This window comes from Tenrec ecaudatus, chromosome 6, assembly GCF_050624435.1.
Source record: "Tenrec ecaudatus isolate mTenEca1 chromosome 6, mTenEca1.hap1, whole genome shotgun sequence".
Taxonomy (NCBI): domain Eukaryota; kingdom Metazoa; phylum Chordata; class Mammalia; order Afrosoricida; family Tenrecidae; genus Tenrec; species Tenrec ecaudatus.
Window position 1 is genome coordinate 131,603,948 of NC_134535.1, and position 18,849 is coordinate 131,622,796.

Consider the following 18,849-nt stretch of genomic DNA (forward strand, 5'->3'; position numbering starts at 1 on the left):
TAGGATCCGCCCATCTTGTCACATGTATACCCCCAATCCCTCCCCATCTTGTCACATGTGTACCCCCAATCCCTCCTCTTCCTATTGTGTATATTTCCCTAGACCACCCCCTCATTACTGTATTACCTATAAGACAACCCCTTCCTGTGACCTATGTCCTCACCTGTAATTAGGGGGCTTGCATGTCCCCAGAGAAGATAAAAGCCTGGGGTAGCATTAAATCTCTCTCCCTCCACGTGGACCATCGAGCGGGGCTGAGGTGAGCATGCTACCATGAATCGTGTCTAACTCCATTTATTTCAATACTTCTATCTCTCAAGCTCTCTATAACTTTACTATGATCTTTACTTATTATCTCTGTACAATTGCGCCTACCGGACCCATAATGATGTATTAGGGGCTGGCTTCCCCTGACAGGTTCTCACTTTACTTTTGATACATATGATTTTTTATTTTTCGAAAGTCCCGGCCATCTATTTTGTCTTCTGCTATCTGTGTGTTTTTCATTTTGTTTCTGTCTGTATCAGGGCCCTATTTTCTTATTGATAGCCCTTGTAGTTCCAGAGTTTACATTCAGGTCTTCAGTCCATCTTGAGTTTGTTGTTGTGTAGGGAGTGAGGTATGGGTCCTGTTTTTTTTTTTTTTTTTCTGCCATTGGAAGCCCTATTTTGCCAGTTAAGTGCTGTTTGTTGAAGAGACTACCCCTTTCCCATTTAATGTATTTCAGGGCCCTTTGTCAAAAATTAGTTATCTCTTTAAGTGCATGACTGTTTCTGGATCTTGGCCTATGTGGCTCTTGATGTACCACGATCAAGCTGTTTAACTACTTGCGTACTGTGAGTGTTAGGTTTTGAAGTCAGGAAAATGAGAGAGCCTGCTTACTTGCTCTTATTCTTCAGTGGTGCTTTGGTTAACCTGGTTCTGTTTCCACTCCATACAAAGTTAGTGATTGCTTTTTCTATCTCTTCAAAGAGTGACACTGGGATCTGGCTTGGAATTGCATTATGTTTCTAGATAGATTTTGGGGATCTTGACATTTTCACAATGTCAGGTTTTCCAATCCATGAGCATGGCGTATTTTCGTGTGGGTACGTCTCTCGAGACCGTAGTGCACAAGGCTTGCTGTGCGGCCAAACTGACTCAGGGCACCCAGCAGCAACAACAGAAGTGTCCCCTGGTTTTCTTTGTGTCATTCTTCTGTTTCTCTGGTTAGATTTATTCTTAAACAAATCTAGTAGGTTTTGTGTTGGGCTGCTAACCAAAAGGTCAGCAGTTTAAAACCACCAGCTGCTCCTTGGTGGAAAGATGAGGCTTTCTGCTTCTGTAGATTTAGTCTCAGGACCCCAGAGAGGCAGTTCTACTCTGGGGTTGCTGTGGATTGGAAGTGACTCGATGGCAGGGACTTGTTTTGTGTGTTTCTTTATAGGATCACCTCATTTGCAAATAGTTTCACTTCTTTGCTAATGCTGACACCTCTGATTTCTTGTTGTTGTTTACTAGCTCTGGCCAAGACTTCCAGCGCATGTTGAATAGGTGTGATGATAAAGGGCATCCGGCTCTGGTTCTTATTTGCAAAGGGGATGTTTTCAATTTCTCTCTGTTGAGAGTAATGTTGACTGTTGACTTTGTGTGTATTTCCTTAATTATGTTGCGTGTCCCTTCTATTCCTATTTTGTTGAGTGGTTTGTTTGTTTTTTCCAGGATTGGGTGTTGAATTTTGTCAGAGCCCCTTTCTGTGCCAATGGATTTGATCCCGTGGGTCTTTTTGTTTATTTATGTGGTGGAGTCCATGGGTTGCATTTCTAATGTTGAACCATATTTGATACCTGGTATGAATCCCCTTTGATCATGATGTATTATTTTTTTGATATGCTGTTATATTCTACCGGCTAGAATTTTGTTGAACATTTTGGCATTCGTGTTCATGAGGGATATTGGTTTGTCGTTTTCTTTTTGAAGTGATGTCTTTTTGGTTGATTTTGGTCTCAGGGGTCTACTCACATCATAAAATATATTTGGGAGTATTCCAGCCTTTTCTTACTCTGGACTAGTTTGATAGGGTTGGTGTCAGCGCTTCTCTGAATGTTTGGCAGAATTCGCCAGTAACGTTGTCTGGGCTCAGACTTTGGGGAAAGCGGTTTGTTAATGACTGAATCCGTTTCTTCTTTAAATTTTCCACTTGAACCTGTGCTAGGTAGGTGGGTCGTATGTTTGTGGAGCTGGGTCTGCCTCTCCAGGTTTTGAGATTTGTTGGCGTGCCGTTCTTCATCGCGTCTGCTGCTCTCCTGTTCCTGTTGTTGTGGGGCGCATTTTGTCTGTGTGTTATTTGCGTCTTTTCCTTTGTTAGCTTTGCCAGTGTGTTGCTGGTTTTATTAATGCTTTCAAAGATGAGCTTCTAGTCTTCTGGATTGTTTCGATTATATTTCTCTTATCTATTTTATGTATTGCTGCTCAAATATTTTTTCTTCTGGGGGTAGTGGGCCTATTTTGCAGCTCTTTGTCGAATTATAGGAGATAGTGGGTTAACGTGCTGATTTTGTTTTTTTTTCTTAGTTTTTTGTTGTTAATTTACTGCTGTTGTTTGCCCTCTCTAAGCATTGCTTTGGGTTGACGTGCTTTCATTCTCATGTGATTCAAGGACCTTTTTATTTGAATTTGTATTTCTTCGATTACCCAATAGTTGTTATGCAAAGTTCATGGTTTGTTTTCTCTTTGAGCTTCCTGTTGTTGATTTTTAACTTTATAGCATTGTGATTTGAGAAGATGCTTTGTAGTGTTTGGTGCATTTAAATTGATCGAGCCTTGCTTTGTGCCTTAGCCTATGGTCTCCTCTGGAAAATGTCCCTGTGCACTGGAAGACAATGTGGGCCGCGCTGTCCTATCCATGTCTGCAAGTTGACCGTGCTGTCTTGGCTGAGCTTTCCCGGAGTTCTACACTTCACTGAAGTGAAGTGTCTTTATAAACCTCTGCTTTTCTCTGTAATTCTCCTAGGGTTTGATGTATGGAGTTTTACTGATCGTGCCAGGGCCATAGTGACATAGTGCGTTGCAGGTTGGCTGCTAACAACCAGGTCACAGTCTTACCCCAACAGAACTCCTGGGTGAAACGGGAGCCTGCCTGCTCTCTAAAGACAGTCTTGGAGACCCCAGGGAGCAGTCTCCTCTGTCAGGACCACTAGGCAGGGCCGCAGGTGACTCCGTGGCTGTGGGGTTGACTGTTGGTTTTTCATTGGGTCCATAGATGTCCTCTGGGTCTACTGGCCTTTTAATCATTTTCGCAATGTCCTTTTGTGTCTCAACACTCGTTTTCACCTTCAAGTCTATTTTATCAGAAAGTAAGATTGCCACTCCTTCTCTTTTTTGACTGCCATTAGTTTGATCGTGTATTTTTTTCATCTTTTAAAAAATTTTTTAATCAGTTTTTGTCTGTGTGTGTATGATGTGTCTCATCCACTCTGCTGCCCTGTCCCGGAATCCGTTTGCCGTCAGTGTGGATGCATAGGTGTTGGAGCGACTGCCGTCGCAGTGCTGTCTTTTATGCGGTGCTCTTGGTTTCTTTGTTCCGCATAATTTTCTGCGCTAAGTTAGCTGTGTGAGTTTCTTTATCTTTTTTTGCTGCTGTTTTAATGTTTACTAAATCTGTGATATTTTCCTCTTTTACTTTTATGAGTTTATTAATTTCCTTTGAGGTTGCCCTATAATTTATTAATTTCTTCCCAAGTTTAAAACAGTCTGTTCTATCTTGAAATTGTTGACTCCCTCTCCTTTTGGAAGCTTTGTGACTTCACTGTTTATCCACTGTTGTTTACTGTGCTCTAGATTGCTGATCATACGTCAGCCATCCCTCTTGGCGGGGTCCCAAATCATTCTGAGGGTTTCTTTCTTTTTGGTGGTGGCTGCGGTCTTTCTGGTTTTTCCTCTAGGCGGTTAGATTGAGGGATTTATATCTCTTGACGCTTCATTAAGTGATTTGGTCTCCCATTGAGTCCCTTGTACTCCTGTGCCCTTTCAATGCGCTGTCTGAATACTTAGCATTAGCATTCTTGTTTTCTATGTGTTGTTTTTATTTGGTTTCTAATTTTTCATCTAGCTTGTCAGGTTTATCTTGTATCTTCCCCCACCCACCCACCCCCAATTCTTCTTGTTTGTTCTCCCTGTCACTTGCTTTAATCTGCAGCTTCCTCAGTCTTTGCCTCAAGGCATGGAAAATGCTGTCATCTCCCTCTTTGGGATTCTTTATCAGGTGTGAGTCCTTCCTCTGAAAGGGTTTTTGGCTGTATCTAATCACTTGTTTGAGCCACTTGTCTTGTTCCTTGGTATGAACTGAAACTGTTGTCTTGAGATGTTGTTGTCTTGGCATTAAATAGATGCTTATCTATTGGAGGGTTCTTAGGCCCTCACCATTTGCCTCCTGGAGGGGTCGTAGAAGCGAAAGTGTGTGTATGCGAAAGTGTGTGTCTGCGGTTCTCTTGGCACCGTACCTGTACTGCAATTGAGAGTGGGTTTGACTGCCGCCTATCACTGATGAGGTGGTACAGGTGGCTCTGCCCAGTGAGTGGGACTGTAGTCGGTACCAATGGAGCTGGGCCGCGTGAGCGCACTTGTTCTCTTAGGTGGAACAAGCAGGAGGGAAGAAAAACAGAACAAACAAAAAAAATTATTTTAAAGCATGGGACACAAACAGGAAGAAAAAGAATCTGATAGCAAGAGGAAACAAAGGAAAGGACAATTAAGGAGAGAAAGAATTGCCCCCTAACACTAAGGAGCTTGGGGAAAGAAATGACCGAAGAGCGAGGAGTTAAGAAAAACCTAAGAAAGGAAGGGTGGGCAATTCTGGTTAGGCAGCGAAGTTTGTTGACGTTTGGTCACTGCGCCGAGAGAGGCTGCCTTCCCCTCTTCGGACTCCAAGATGGGGAAGTCCTTCGCCAACTTCATGTGCAAGAAAGACTTTCATCCCGCCTCCAAATCCAATATCAAAAAAGTCTGGATGGCAGAACAGAAAGATCCTATGATAAGAAGAAACAAGAATTAATGCAACAGTATCTTAAGGACCAAGAATCATGATCATAGATTGCTTATGGGAGATGAACGTGTAAAGAATGGCCTTAATTTCACATATGAGGCTCCACCAGGAGCTGAAAAAGAAAACAAAGAGAAAGAAGAAATAGAAGGAGAGACGGAATATAAATTTGAACGGCAGAAAGGAGCCCACCAGAAAAATATGCCAAAGATGACATGAACATCAGCGATCAGCCCTTTGGTATCAGGTGTGAAATGTGAGGTGTATTAAATGCCACATTGGGGCCATGTCAATACAGATCGAGAATGCCCTTTGTTTGGTCTTTGTGGAACCAATGCAAGTTCCGTTCCTAGTGACGGATCAGGGCCATCGATGCACCCCTCGGAGCTAATAGCGGAGATGAGAAACAGTGGGTTTGCACTGAAACGGAATGTACTGGGGAGAAACTTGACCGCAAATGATCCATCACAGGATTAAGTTGCAAGTGAGGGTGAAGAAGATCCAGAAGTGGAACTTTTAAAGTCATTACCAACCAAACAAAAACAGGAACTTCTCAGGAAATTGGATCGACTTGAGAAGAAAAAGAAACGAAGGAGAAAAGATAGAGGGAAAAAAATAAAGCTTCAGAAGAGCAGAAGTAAACACAAAAAGCATACAAACAAATCATCTTCCTCCTCTTCATCCTCCTCTTCCTCTTCTTCCTCCTCCAGCGAGAGTTCAGAAAGTAGCAGTGAGAGTGACAACAAGGAAAAAAGAAATAAGAAAGAAAAAGAAATGTCCATGGTATAACAGCAGTGATATTGAAGAGAAAGCTAAGTCTAAGAAGAGAAAACTCTTCGAAGAACGTTATAGCCGTCACCGCAGGAATGAGGACAAAGACGGAGAAAAGCCTCTGTCTTTAAACAGGGGAGTTCTAGAAAGACTAGCCAGTGGACCACCCTGACTCTGACAGCCAGCCCAGAAGCCGCAGTGAGGGCGCACAGGAGAGGGGGTGTGAGAGAAATGAGGAGCAGGAGAAGCCGGAGCCGAAGTCACAGTGGTTACAAGCAGAGGGAGCTCAGAGAGCGGACACAGCTAAGCCCCAGCGCAGAGCAGCCCAGGGGAGAAGATGCCAGGTCCCGTGACACTGACAGACACCGAGGAGAAAAAACACACAGAGAAGGCTCGGGAGATAAGCATGCTACAGTGACACGCAGAGAGCCACGCCGAAGTAGAGAGAGAGTAGAGAGAGCAGAAGTGATGTTACCCAGAAAGAAAAATATTTTCACCGTCTTACTGAGGGCTAAATTATATGCTATTTGTCTTTCTAATAAAAAGCTCTATTTTAACTTTCCATCTCTGTAAACCAGCATTTCAAGTACAAAACTACACAAATACATAAGAATGAATTTTGCGAGTATGTGTAAGTATTCTGTTTTAGGGCTGGAGAAATACCCTCTGTTGGTGAATGTTTCTTTTGCCTTAACCTGGATAAAAACCCCAGAGAACTCTGTAGCATTTTCTTTGTTTTGAAATATCATTTAAAGAATGATGGTACATTGAAGAAAAAAAAAAGGAAGGGTGAAAACAAATAATAGAAAGAAAAAAGGAAAGCAGGGCCCAGGGACATACGGCAGAGAAAGGAAAAGGTGGGGAAAAGGAAACGAGCGGGGATGGGCAGGGCCCAGAGAGAAAACTTGGGGGTGTGGGGAACAGGGCACCCAGTATGGGTTAGTGCTCTCTTATCTACCAAGAGCTAGGATCAGGCGTCCTCAAACTACGGCCCGCAGGCCACATGCGGCCCACCGAGGACATTTATCCGGCCCGCCGGGTGTTTTTCCCCCCGTTTGTTTTTTCACTTCAAAATAAGGTATGCGCAGTGTGCATAGGAATTTGTTCCTAGTGTTTTTTAACTATAGTCCGGCCCTCCAACCGGTCTGAGGGACAGTGAACTAGCCCCCTGTTTAAAAAGTTTGAGGACCCCTGAGCTAGGTGGTGTGTGGGGGGTGGCGAATGTGAGAGGGGAAGGTGTTGGAGAGGGAGTGGGTCGCCCAAGCAGGACACCTGGTCCAGAACTAATTAGTGCTGGCTCCGTGGGTGGCGGCAGTCCCGTGCTTGTTCCCTTAAGGACCTCATGTTAGCCCCTGGGAGCAAGTGGGGGCAGGAGAGCTGGTCACAGCATGGGGTTCTCCCTTTCCAGGTGGCCCAGGGCAGGCTGCTCGTTTATCATGGCTGGTTTGATGAGGCAGTTCACCTGTTTCCAGATACGGTGGCACTAAACCGTGGCTTTGAACCTCAACTCGACCTTGGGGAATGGGTGGTCAGAGGGGGTTGATGGGTGGGTGCAGATGGGGATTGGCCATGCTTCCGGTCACTAGGAGGTTGTAGGGAATGAGGGGAGGATGACCTCTCTGTTGGCAAGCCACCAGCTACCAAGGTGGGCGCCCCTATCGAATGCGGCTTGCAAAAGTTCAAAATGGAGGCACTGTTTGAGGTCGGCTGTTGACTCCCCCTCACCATCGGTTGTCCCTGTGGCTCATTCAGCTTCTTCTACTCAGTGTCTGTCCACTTCCCACAGCGGCTCCACGGCCGGTGATCAGCTGTGTCTGTTGGATTCGATTTCTGCTGGCTTTGCTGTTCAGGGTGTGTCTGCGTCGCCTGTCTCCTTGCTGGAGATCCTCCACTGTCGTTGGATCCACTCCTCCACGAAGGTTTGGAAGCCCCTGGAACCGATAAGACAGCAAGCAAGCAATTGGCGCCCTGGTGGCACCGTGTTTAAAGCGCTCAGCCGCCCACTGAAAAGGCAGTGGTTTGCACACACCAGCCCTCTGCTGGAGAAGGGCGTGGCTGCTTCCCGAGGATTTGCAGCCGGGGACCCCGTGTGTGACACCCCTGCTGTGGCCTGTGAGATTGCTGTGTGTTGGAATTGACTTGATAGCAGAGGGCTTGCTTTTTTTGGCTTTTGCTCCTGGTCTCCCCCCTCCCCCCCTTGCTGGCTGTTAAGTGAATGATGAGTGATAATTGAGGAAAATGAACGTTTTCAGAAGAAGTATCTGTTTTGCTTCCGCATGTCTTAGCTCCTTTGGTGGGCATCCGATGCTCCTTGTGCCGTGGGCCCGAGTGGTGGGGGCTTTGGAGAATGTGTGCGGCAGGTCTTGATTGCCCTGATGCCACCAGCCTGCAGAGGGGGTGCCCTTCATAGCCTTGCATGGCACTTAGTCCGGTCTGCATGGATTTACCCAAGCCCTTCTTTTTGTTCCCCGCTCAGTGGTTTAGACGCCTCAATCTGCACAGTGTAACAGCAACGTGCCCACTTCCTCTCAGGTTCCCGGTTTCTATTTGGTCTTTCCTGCTGCCTGAACTTTAGGTTTGGACAGATGGTGCCCTTTAGGCCTCGGTTGGTTGACAGAACTGAAGGGTACGTGCCTGCCTGGTCTCCTTGTTCACTGTCTAAGCCTGCACGTTGTTTGCTGAACGGTGATTCCCCAAGGGTGTGTTCAGCTCCAGCTTAAATGGTGTCTAAGGGCCATGGTCTTGGGTGTTCTACCAGCCTCTGTCAGACGAGTCCAAGTCTGCTCTTTGTAAAATTTCCGATGATTTTCTCCTGCTATCTAGGACCTTTTATTGTGATCAGCTGGGACTTCTGGTCTCGGGGTCGCGGAAGCTATGTGATTTGTGTGGTCCATTAGTCCTGTGAGCTAATTGTTTCCCTGCATCTTTGATGGTTTTCACTCTGTTCGACTTGGAATGACAAGACTAATAGTTACATCTTCGATGGCTGCTCAGGAGCTTTTAAGATCCCAGTCTCTACTCACCACAGTAGGATGGGGAAGATTGCCTTTGTGGGCTGTGCTATGCTAATTGACTTAGCTGTCCCCTGAGACTTTGGTCCTAAGATCCCAAGCCAAGTGACTCCTCCCTGAATGTGTTTGATTATGATCAAGTTTTCATACCTTTGTCTCCTGTAAGAAAAAAAGATGGCCATTGAGTTGATTCTGACTCACGGTGACCCTCTGTAGCAATTCCAAGACTGTACATCTTTGTGGGTGCAGGCAGCCTCATCTCTTGCTTTCTGAGTGGCTTGTGAGCTTGATCCCCAAGCTTGCACGTAGTAACCCTCTGCCTGACCTGTTCAAACACACACGTGTAGAAATATCTCCTGCCCACAAATACTTGTGGGTGTAATCCCATTGGGCTGCTCCCCACTGTTCAGCTTGCATGCCTCTCTATATGGGTCTCCTCGTAGATGATGTTCCTTGTTATTCTTGCAGGGCAGAGTATGTCGTGGGGTGACCTTTGTTGTCTTCTACTCTTGCACACCTCACTGCGTCTTCCTTTGCCACCTTGGCCATGCTGTGCTACCCTATGGTACAGTGCCTGTCCCATCACCAGGGTTAATGTGTGTCTGTGCGCCAGTTGGTGATTTGCCCTCCTTCCCCTTCTCATCGCTGGTAACCATCAAATAATGTTTCTGTGTGTAAACCTTCTCTTGAGTTTTTACAATCGTGGTCGTATAAAGCACGTGCCCCGTGGTGATTGACTTGCCTCACTCAGCATAATGTCCCTAGGCTCAGTCACGCAATCAAGAACGGAGTCTTTATTCTTTCGTGTTGCCTCATGCTGTTATAGTTGTGCACCATAGTTGCTTATCCATCTGTGATAGATAATTTCATGTCAACTTGAGGATGTATAGAAGTGTATGGGGTGGTGTCCCACCTGTCAGTCAGGTCACAGCCGGGTGGTGGCTCCTTGGGGGCTTTGCCATCTCATAAGGAGGACGCAGAGAACCTCCTCTTTTCCTGGCCACTGACGCCGAGAGCTGCTGGAACTCTGCCCTTTTCCTACCACCTTAGGTCCACACAACCCTGCACCCACTGGCCTGTGATCTTGCAGTTTGCATCATTGCACGTGACTGCGTGAGTCTGACAAGGGACTTATGGACTGTTATTAGACTGATGGATCTGAGTTAGACCGCGCTGGGACGCTTTCTTGCTATATGGCTTCTTGCTAGGAAACTCTTTCTTATAAATAGATGAATGTCACGAGATTTGTTTCTCTGGTCACCCCAGCCTCACACACCACACTCGGTTATCTTTTTGCCACTGGGTGTCGTGCTACAGTGAGCATGGGTGTGCATCTCATCTATTTACATCATGGTTCTTAATTTTCTCAGATATGTTACTGGTAGATTGCTGGATCACATGGTATTTTTTTTTCGTAAGGAGGCACCAGGCAGTTTCCATGGCGGCAGCGGTATAAGGGAGTTCAGTCGCTCCAACACTTGCCAGCGTCTGCTATTTTCTGCTTTCTTTGGAACTTTGCTCTTATTGTTGGGGCGAGGTGATACCTTGCTGTTGTGTCTGCATCTCTCTACAGAGGCCTGGTGATGTTGCGGGCTAATAAGCATTGGGTTGCTAATCACAAGTTCGTGGTTCAAACCTAGCAGCTGCTCTGCAGGAGAAAAGGCGAGGCGAGGCTGTCTGCTCCTGTGAAGGTTTCCAGTCTGACAGATAGATCCTGAGGAGCAGTTGAACTCAGTCATGGGTCAGATCATTTGGCCCGATGGCCGGGAATGGGCTAGATGCGAGCTCATGACCTTGAACATTTCTGCCTGTGCGTGGGGGGTTGGGGTGCCTTCTGTGTTCATGTCCTCTGCCCACCTCAACCGTTGAATTGTCTTCGTGTTGCTGTTCTCTGTGGATGTTGTCAGGTAGGTCATTGCCAAGACTTTGTCCCAGGCCATAGGTTCTCTGCTTACTCTTTTGAGGCACGTGCTTGGTTTTTCAGGGGTCGCAGTCCTCTTGCTGCTCTGGGTATTCTGGCTTTTAGTGATGTTTGATAGTCTATTTATGCTCGAAATTAGAGCCCTGAAGTTTGCCCCCATTTGAAAACCCTTCTTTAACTTAGGAGTTCGCCTGTGCTGCTTCTGGAATAGAGAGATCCATGATTACCACCCACAAGGAAGCAAACTGATAATTACTCTTGTTCCACATTGTTTTGTGTTGTCACTCCACAGTCTGGTGACTGAGCCTTTTCTTCCCCTCCGCCCTCCCCCCCCCGGGAGGAAAAGTGACGAAGGGAAAGCATCAGGGTTTAGGGATCTGGCAGATGTCAGTTCAAATCTTAGGCCCATCCAGTTACTGCATGACCTTTGGCCCACTTTTGGATCTTCCTGAGACTCAGATTCGTCCTTTAAAACCGAGCTAGTAAAAATGCCCGCCACACAGGCTCCTTGTGAGAGTACGTGAAAACAAGAGTTCAACCAGTACAGAACTGGCCCCCGAATTTAAATCAGGAGATTTCAGTCACGAGCCTTCTTTGCCCACACCTCGGAAGAGTGGAAACCTACATGTCCAGTTCCTCTAGCTAACTGCCCATTTGCTCACTCAATCAGTCAGCCAGCTTTGATGCCTACCAAGTGCCAAAGCATGTAGTTGTGAGTGCCGAGGACCGTGATGAACAAGACAGGCAATTTGCCTCCTCTTTTGGGAAGCCGATGTTCTCACGGAGGATGACTACTAAGAAAACCAGTTTAGTTCAGCTCGCACCAAGCACTGAGGAGGTGAGTGGAGAGCTGAGGACACCTCCGTCTCCAGGTAGGAGGCCAGGCAGATGCAGGTGACTGAGACCAGGGCGAGCAACGCATCGGGACCCCACGGGTGTCAGAGTAGAACTGGGGTCCACAGCGTTTCCAGTGGCTGGTTTTGGGAAGTCACTCGCCAGGCCTTGCTTCCACGTTGTCTTTGAGCATGTAATCTTTTCGTTAGCTGCCAAGCATGTCAGCCGGTTTCGCCACCCAGGGACACCAACGTTTTATTCTCTCCCTCAGCCCACACTAGCTAGGTAGGGGTGGGGCCGCACCAATGTGTATTCAGAGGAGCAGTCGCACTGATGAGATGTCCTCTTAGGACTTAGCAGTCAGAAACATGAAGAAAATGTCCACCAGACACCGCAGGAGCTGAATTGAAAGGCGGAGAGGGCCAAAGAGGTCTTGTGCAGACTGAAGTTTGTGGGGAGGAAGTCAGTCTGCTTCTGGCACGTGGCTGAGCCGGGTCAGTGTGCGCAGAACACTGGGGATGGAGGATGTGCTTGATGGTGTCTTGAACCGTAGCTCCCTTGTAGTTGTAGTCTGCAAGAAGTCCTGCCCTCTCAGTCTTTTCTGTTTTTTCTAGAAAGTCTAAGTTCTTAATCTCCCCACGGGTATCTTTTTAGTAGACCCTCTTTTACTTGTGCTAGCTGCCTTGCAGCCAGATGAATTTGACCGAAACAGAGCCTTGTGGGCCTGGGTGTATTAGCGGTAACTGAGAAAACCTTGAACGTTCACAAGCATCAGTATCCAGCAGCTGTGTCCTCACAGTGCTACTTGGATTGCATGAGAGAAGAAAAGCAAAAGGTCCGTCGGTGGCTCACACATAGCATCCACTCCAAATGTGTTAGGGACTTACTGCTGCTCCTTCCCTTTACGTTTTGATGGTTTTTCGGTCACGTGCCTTCCTCTCTGTGTTGAATGTTGTTGGTAAGCCCTCTGGAGTGAGGAACGGCTCATGGGGATCCGGACACCGCAGAATGAAACACTGCCTGGTCCTGTGCCATCCGTACCATGTCTGTGTTTGATCCCCCCGGCAGACCGTCCATCTCACCGAGAGTCCTCCTCTTTTTTCCTGACTCATGACCAGCCGCGATGCCCTTTTCCAGGGACCGGTCTTCTCCCGATAACACGTCCAAAGTCATGTAAGACAAAAGTTTTTCCATCCTTGCTTCCAAAGAGCATCTGGTTGTCCTTCATCCAGGACGGATTTGTTTGTCCTGCTGCCGATCCCTGTTCTTTCAGTATTCTTCAGCAGCACCTCCAATTCTGTTTCTTCCCCGTTCGCTTTCCAGCCACGGGGCGCCTGTGCGAGCCAGTTGAAAATACGGCGGCTTGGAGCAGGTGCGCCACCCACCTTAGTCCTCAGAGGGACACCTTTGCACTTCCACACTTGAAAGAGGTCTGCCCAATGCATTGTGCCACTTCCCTCAATACAAGGAGCACGGAATCCTTGACAGCGGCCACCTTTTCCTCCATTTTTCATGGTGATGTCTGTGGGTCCAGTTGTAAGGACTTTGTTTTCTGTACATTGAGGTGCAGTCCACATGGAAGGCTGCCGCCTCTGGTTCTCATCATAAGGCCTTCAGGTCCTCCTTGATTTCAGCAAGCAGGGTACGTCCTCTGTCTGCCGCAGGTTGGTATTAAGCCTTCCTCTTCTCCTGGTGCCATGCTCTTATTCACTCAGCCCGGCCTCTCCGATTACTGGCTCAGCATACAGACGGACTAGGCAGGGTGACAGGATAGAACTTGGACACACCTTTTCTGGTTTGAAACCTGCAGTGGTCCCTTGTTTTGTGTGCACAGCTGTCTCCATGTGCATGTGTGGGTTCCACAGGAGCACCCTGAAAACCCAGCACCAGACTCCCTGCCACTGCGTTAATTCTGACTGCCATGCTAGTTTCTCCATCATCCTCCCACAGACGTTGCCCGTTTGATCCCTAGGCATTCTGCCTGCTGGGTTCCCTGTGGACGGTCGCTCTTGATGTCATTGAAAAAGGCCTTTGCCCTGACAAAGTCATTGTTCTTACAGTTTTGTTGTGCAGTCTGCAGCTTCATTTCTTTCACCAAGGCCATATTTTCCAAACACCCATCCTTCCCCTGTGTCTCCAGCTTTCTCATTCCAGTCAGCAGTGATCTTCAGTGCGTTTGAGTGCATGTTTGGTCAATTTCAGACCGAAGAATTTGGTACAATTTTTCATCCTTAGCTTTAGTGTTTGGTGCATACATTTGAATAGCACTTGTATTAACTGGACTTGCTTGTAGGCATATGGATATTATCCATACAGATATCATCGTCTTTCATTATAGATCTTGAAGGATTTCCTTTTGAAGATGAATGCAATGCCTGTCTTCTTGAATCTGTCACTCCTGGCATTGGACACCTGATGACTGTCGTGAATTCCAGTTCACGAGTGCCCGGATTTGGATCACTGTGTGCTCCATTCCATGTTTGACACCTTCCACTTTTCTTAGGTTCAGACTTTGTACGTCCTCGTCCCAAGTGTTCACCAACATTCATAGCCTTTGCTTCTCATTTGGAGTGGTTCTATGAGCAAGTGGCAGTTCTGAAAGCTTTCATGCCGTTCACGTCAGTTCTACTTTCAGGAGGCCACTCTTCCTGATGCTGTTTTGAATGCCTTCCAACCCGAGGGCCCGTCTCCCGGCGCTGCGTCCAGCGGGGTTCTTCTGCTCCTTAGGTTTCCGTGGCTCATCCTTCAGAGGTGGGCAGCCTGTTCCTTCTTCCTAGTCTGTTCTTAGCCTCGAAGCTCCTCTGGTGGTCCTGCTGGTATTGGAAATACCAGTGACCTAGCTTCCAGCAGCACAGCCAATGCAGTCACCACAGGCTGACGGGCTGACAGTTGAACAAGTGGGTAGCAGTTCTGAATGGCCCTAGTTTTGCAGAGTTAGTTACTTGCTCCCAAAGTGTAACGGGAAGCACATCCTGGCAGCTCCCTCCCCTCATCACTGGGCTGACAGGGTGGTGTCTGGTTGGGCTGCTGGAGTAGAAATGTGAGGGTTTTCGGTTATGGCTGCGTGTTCTTAGAATAAACAGACCCGTCAGGGACCTTGGAAGAGGGACTTGGGACGGGAGAGGCATGGGAACCAGGGCCGAAGAGCCATTCCTCCAAATGGTGATTCAAGAAGGAAGGGGACATAAACATTATTTCAGAGATTGGGTTTTTACAAAGGAGAACAAGGTTGAAAATGAAGTTTTTGCAAAAAAATAAAATTGCTATGTCCTCGGAATGATAAAGGAAGCCCGGAGCCACCAGCCCGAGGGCTGGCAGCCCCCACTGTGCCTCTGCTCCCCGGAGAGCTGTGGGTGGCACTCTGCTTCTGCACGGATTCCAGCCCAGGATGCCCTCCAGGGCAGTTCTCTCTGCCCGGTTGAGTGGTCACGTGGCAGCAGCCATTCCAGGGCAGTGGGCTTGGTGTTTTGTTTTTCCCCGTGTTAAGGAGCAGTTCCAGCCTGGATTTAGTCACTGAAGAGCACTCCCTCCGGCTGGAAGCAGCCGGAGAACAGCTTTTATTTCTTCAGGCCATAAAAATGATGGGGAGGAGACTGCATTGCTTGGGAAACGAGCAGAGGACGAACTGGGAGGCCGCGCGAAAGATAAACTAATGAGCACAGCTGGAACTGGGAGGCCTCTGGAAACCCGTGCCATCTGGGGAAAGCTCCTCTTATGACCCTCTGCGTGTCGTGACTTTCAGGTCCGGCAGAATCGGGCGGAGCCACGTGGGCATGTGCGTGCTGCGGTGCTTGGCCAGCAGTGGCAGAAGAAGGCTGCAGGAGTCACCGCGGGCCACACACATCCTGGAGCCCGGCAGCCCAGCTCGAAGGCATTGGGAAGGTATCATCGGAGCAACGGTGCAGCGGCACGGGCCAGCTTCTGCTTACAGCCTTTCCCAGGCTGCAGTGTGATACCAGATGTTTCCCATAAAGGGTGCTTGCGGCGTTTTGGTGAGGCCTCTTGAGGGTGTGCAGAGCAGGGCGAGGACAAAGGGGGCCTCTCCTGCCTTCGAGTGACAAGAGGACATTCCACAAGCACGAGGACTGCTCCTCCGGCTCTTTTCTCTTCCCCTCTAGAACCATGGCTGGCGAAGCCCGAGAGACTGGGGGCGTCCACTTCCCTTTCCCATACACACCGTACTCCATCCAGAAAGACTTCATGGCAGAGCTGTACCAGCTGTTAGAAGCTGGCAAGATTGGAATCTTTGAGAGCCCAACTGGCACTGTAAGTATGACCCGGGAGCCTGCACTCAGGACAGTTTCGAAGCAGCGTTGTGTGCTTTTTCCCTTCGCCTACGTCTTGAACTTGGACAGACTCCCGTTTATCTCTCTGCGTCGTCGTTACTTCCTCCGTTACATAGGTGAGCACAGGCCCAGGGTCTGAGAAGATTAGGTAAGAGGCACACAGGATTAGAATGGCATCGGAATCCGTGACCTGCAGCCCTGACGCTGCACATACTGTGCGCATCTGGACATGAACTGCTCTGATGTCGAGAAACAAATCACGTTGGCCTCTTCGCAGATTGAGCATATTGTTTGCATCTCTTGGGGTAAAATTACCAAGTGCTGGAAGGATCCAATTTCCCCCCATTTCCCTTGGCCTGGGAGGAATGCGGGATTTATGAGGGGCTGGTTGTTAAGGATAAGCAAGGCTGCAGTGAGCGGTTCCAGACCTCTCTTCTGCACTTCATTATCTTTTATAGCAAAATACTGTGTGCTAGTACAAGTCTGCGCATGGATGTGAAGGGCCCCAACTGGACACGGAGGAGAAGGACCTTCTCATGCTCGTCTTAATGTCCCCCGTCATCTAGCAGAACTTGGCCAGTTTGGCTGTGTGTGTGTGTGTGTGTGTGTGTGTGTGTGTGAGAGAGAGAGAGAGAGAGGAATGAATGAATCAAAGAAAGTGAAGCATGCCTTCTCTCATCCCTGTTGACCGAAGGAAGGGCGCCACTCTCTGGAGAGGACGCCCACATCTCCTGGGACAGGACAAGTGTAGACGGTGAGCACACTCTACTGCTTTATTTTGTTCTTTTTGTATAGAGAGAGGTGGGAGGGACTTGTCCTGCCCTTGAGCTTCATTCCCTCAAAGGATGGGTGGTAAATATCGTGTCCTCAGTTGATTCTCGTTTCCAGAATTCTGGCATTCTTTCCCTTCCATTTAAATCTGGTGCATCATGTCTTTCCTGAGACGTGTTTCTAGGGCAACTCGTGGCTTCCTGTTGAGCAGATTCCACTTTTTTTTTTTTGAACTGTCACACCTCTGCCTTTATTGTGAGCATAGGGGCAACTCTTTCAGAAAGGGTAAAAAAAGACCCAAAGTGTAATTTACAAAAGGAGGGATCCAGTGAAGCTGCTGGTCGGTGCCCCGAGGACCTGGGGGTTGTCATACGTAGATGCCGACCCAGAGCAGCAGGAAGAGGACCCCAAAGCCCATAAAGAGCGAGGCCACCAGAGAGATGAGGAGCTCTTTGTAGATGTCCCGAGTGTACTTGATGGAGGTAACCTCGTAAACAAAGAACCAGGCGGCGAAGAACATGCCACTGGCCAGGAGCACCACGGTCAGATGGGGGAAGACAGCCGGGTTCATGGCTTCGAGCTCCATTTTGCCAGGCACTGGATCCACCCACTTTTTTTTTTTTTTTTTGAGAAGTCTTTTCTTGGACACTGTGCAACATTAGTTTCTGTTGAACATATCTTCTTAATTGAAAACCTTTCATCAAGGACGCAGTGTCTTTCAGGCAGACACTTTTAATGCGTTTCAGCTGTTTCTTGGAAGAAGGGGTGTTTCCGTAGCATGCTCATGAATGATCAGCTTAGTTAGAATGTCTTGATTGTTGCTGGGCACAGGTGCCTTTGGTAGGTACAGGTCTGGTCTTGCCGTCTCTTTTCCTTCCCGGCCCTCCCCCTCGGAGTTACATCGCTGTCACAGTGTTTGTCTCTGTGGATTCGTGCACTATGGATATGTTTCCTCCCTTGGTCATTTTTTGGGTGGCTTTTCCAGAGTTAATAATTGGCGTTTTAAAAATTTGGTGCATTCTTAATATACCTTTGGTCAATTCTTCCCACATCATCCAATGGCTTCTTCTTATAATTTCCCTCTCAGATAACGGCCCCCTCCATTTTCCTCCATTTTCCAAAGAGGTCCATGATTTTGCTGTGCTCTGGGATGGTTGCTCCCTAGGTCGGCTTTGTAGTCGTCGTCCTAGGAGCTCCCTTCTCTGGATTCAGTCACAACAACGTTCTTGACAGAACGGTATTAAAGACACAGCTCCAGTGCACGGTGACAGATGTAATAACCCCCCGCGAATCACCACCGCAGTCGAGGGGTGAAATGTGCATCGCCCAGCAAGTGTGTTGGCTCCTCCTCTCTGCAGTCTTCCTCTGCCACGCTGCTCTTGCAGCCCCAGCCCAGCAGTGGTCATCGGTGGGCACGTGTCGAGTTGGGGCTTGGAGAAGGAAACATGCAGCTCCTGCTCTTTAAGTTGCTGCGTGTAGTTTTGGAATTGGTCCAGGCTGTGCTTTGTTTGTGGAGGCTCTTTTTTTCTTGCTGTACCTATGTGGGGTTCAGCTTCTAGAATCCGTCTCCTCATCCTTTTGGGGTGCTATCCCCTTGCTTCAGTTCAACACATTTTTTAAGAAGGGCTATATAGGAGGTACATTTTCTAGATTTTTCCACTGAAAGATTTTCGTTATTTTGCTTTTATCACAGCCACACTAGCTTCCATTGTTGCTGAGAAAATATGGGCGGGAGACCCCAAAAGAGCCTTCCCCTGCTGCCATCAGGTTGGTTCCGGTTCACGGTGAGCCTGCCGAGCAGAGGGGCTCCGTTGCGTAGATTGCCCAGACTGGGACCACGTGCAGGGCAGACGGCTGTGCATTCTCCCTTGTAGGCTTGAACCGTTGACCATGTAGTTAGAAACACCCCCTTGTGCTTGATGCGCTGCACCACTGGAGCTCTGTTAGGAAGCCAAGGGAAACCTACCTCTCAGTCTGTGGGGGACCCTGTCCCTCACCGGGCTTTCCCGGTCTCCTCTTTGTCTTCTGGGTTCTGCGCTTGCGCGATGGTGGACGTTACGGGGGTGCTCCATTCCTTCTGTCGGCCGCTTGGTGGCCCTTTCCGTTCCGGGACTTGCAGCTCTGAGACGGTTCATTCCTCTGTGTCCTTCCTGCCACGTCGACGTGCTCCTTCGGCTCGGGGCTTCCTGCCTTATCCCTGGACTGTGCTTGCCTCTGTTTCCAAAGCCTTTCTCT

At 48.3% G+C, this 18,849-nt stretch overlaps 1 protein-coding gene and 2 pseudogenes across 3 annotated transcripts in view; 2 read left to right on the forward strand and 1 right to left on the reverse strand.

Moving 5' to 3' along the window:
* The window catches only part of DDX11 (DEAD/H-box helicase 11), a 43,468-nt gene that overhangs the window by 3,356 nt on the left and 21,263 nt on the right, over positions 1-18,849 (forward strand). The window contains exons 2-3 of one of the 3 annotated variants that reach the window (XM_075552218.1): positions 15,300-15,549; positions 15,676-15,823. In XM_075552218.1, coding sequence (XP_075408333.1) covers positions 15,680-15,823 — 144 coding nt within the window. In that variant the 5' untranslated portion in view covers positions 15,300-15,549; positions 15,676-15,679. Of the gene's footprint in view, positions 1-15,299; positions 15,824-18,849 lie in introns of all 3 variants that reach the window. The other 2 variants (XM_075552217.1, XM_075552219.1) reach the window with 2 other exon arrangements.
* LOC142451684 (uncharacterized) lies at positions 4,856-15,510 on the forward strand (annotated as a pseudogene).
* On the reverse strand, positions 16,978-17,200 carry LOC142450380 (dolichyl-diphosphooligosaccharide--protein glycosyltransferase subunit TMEM258 pseudogene; annotated as a pseudogene).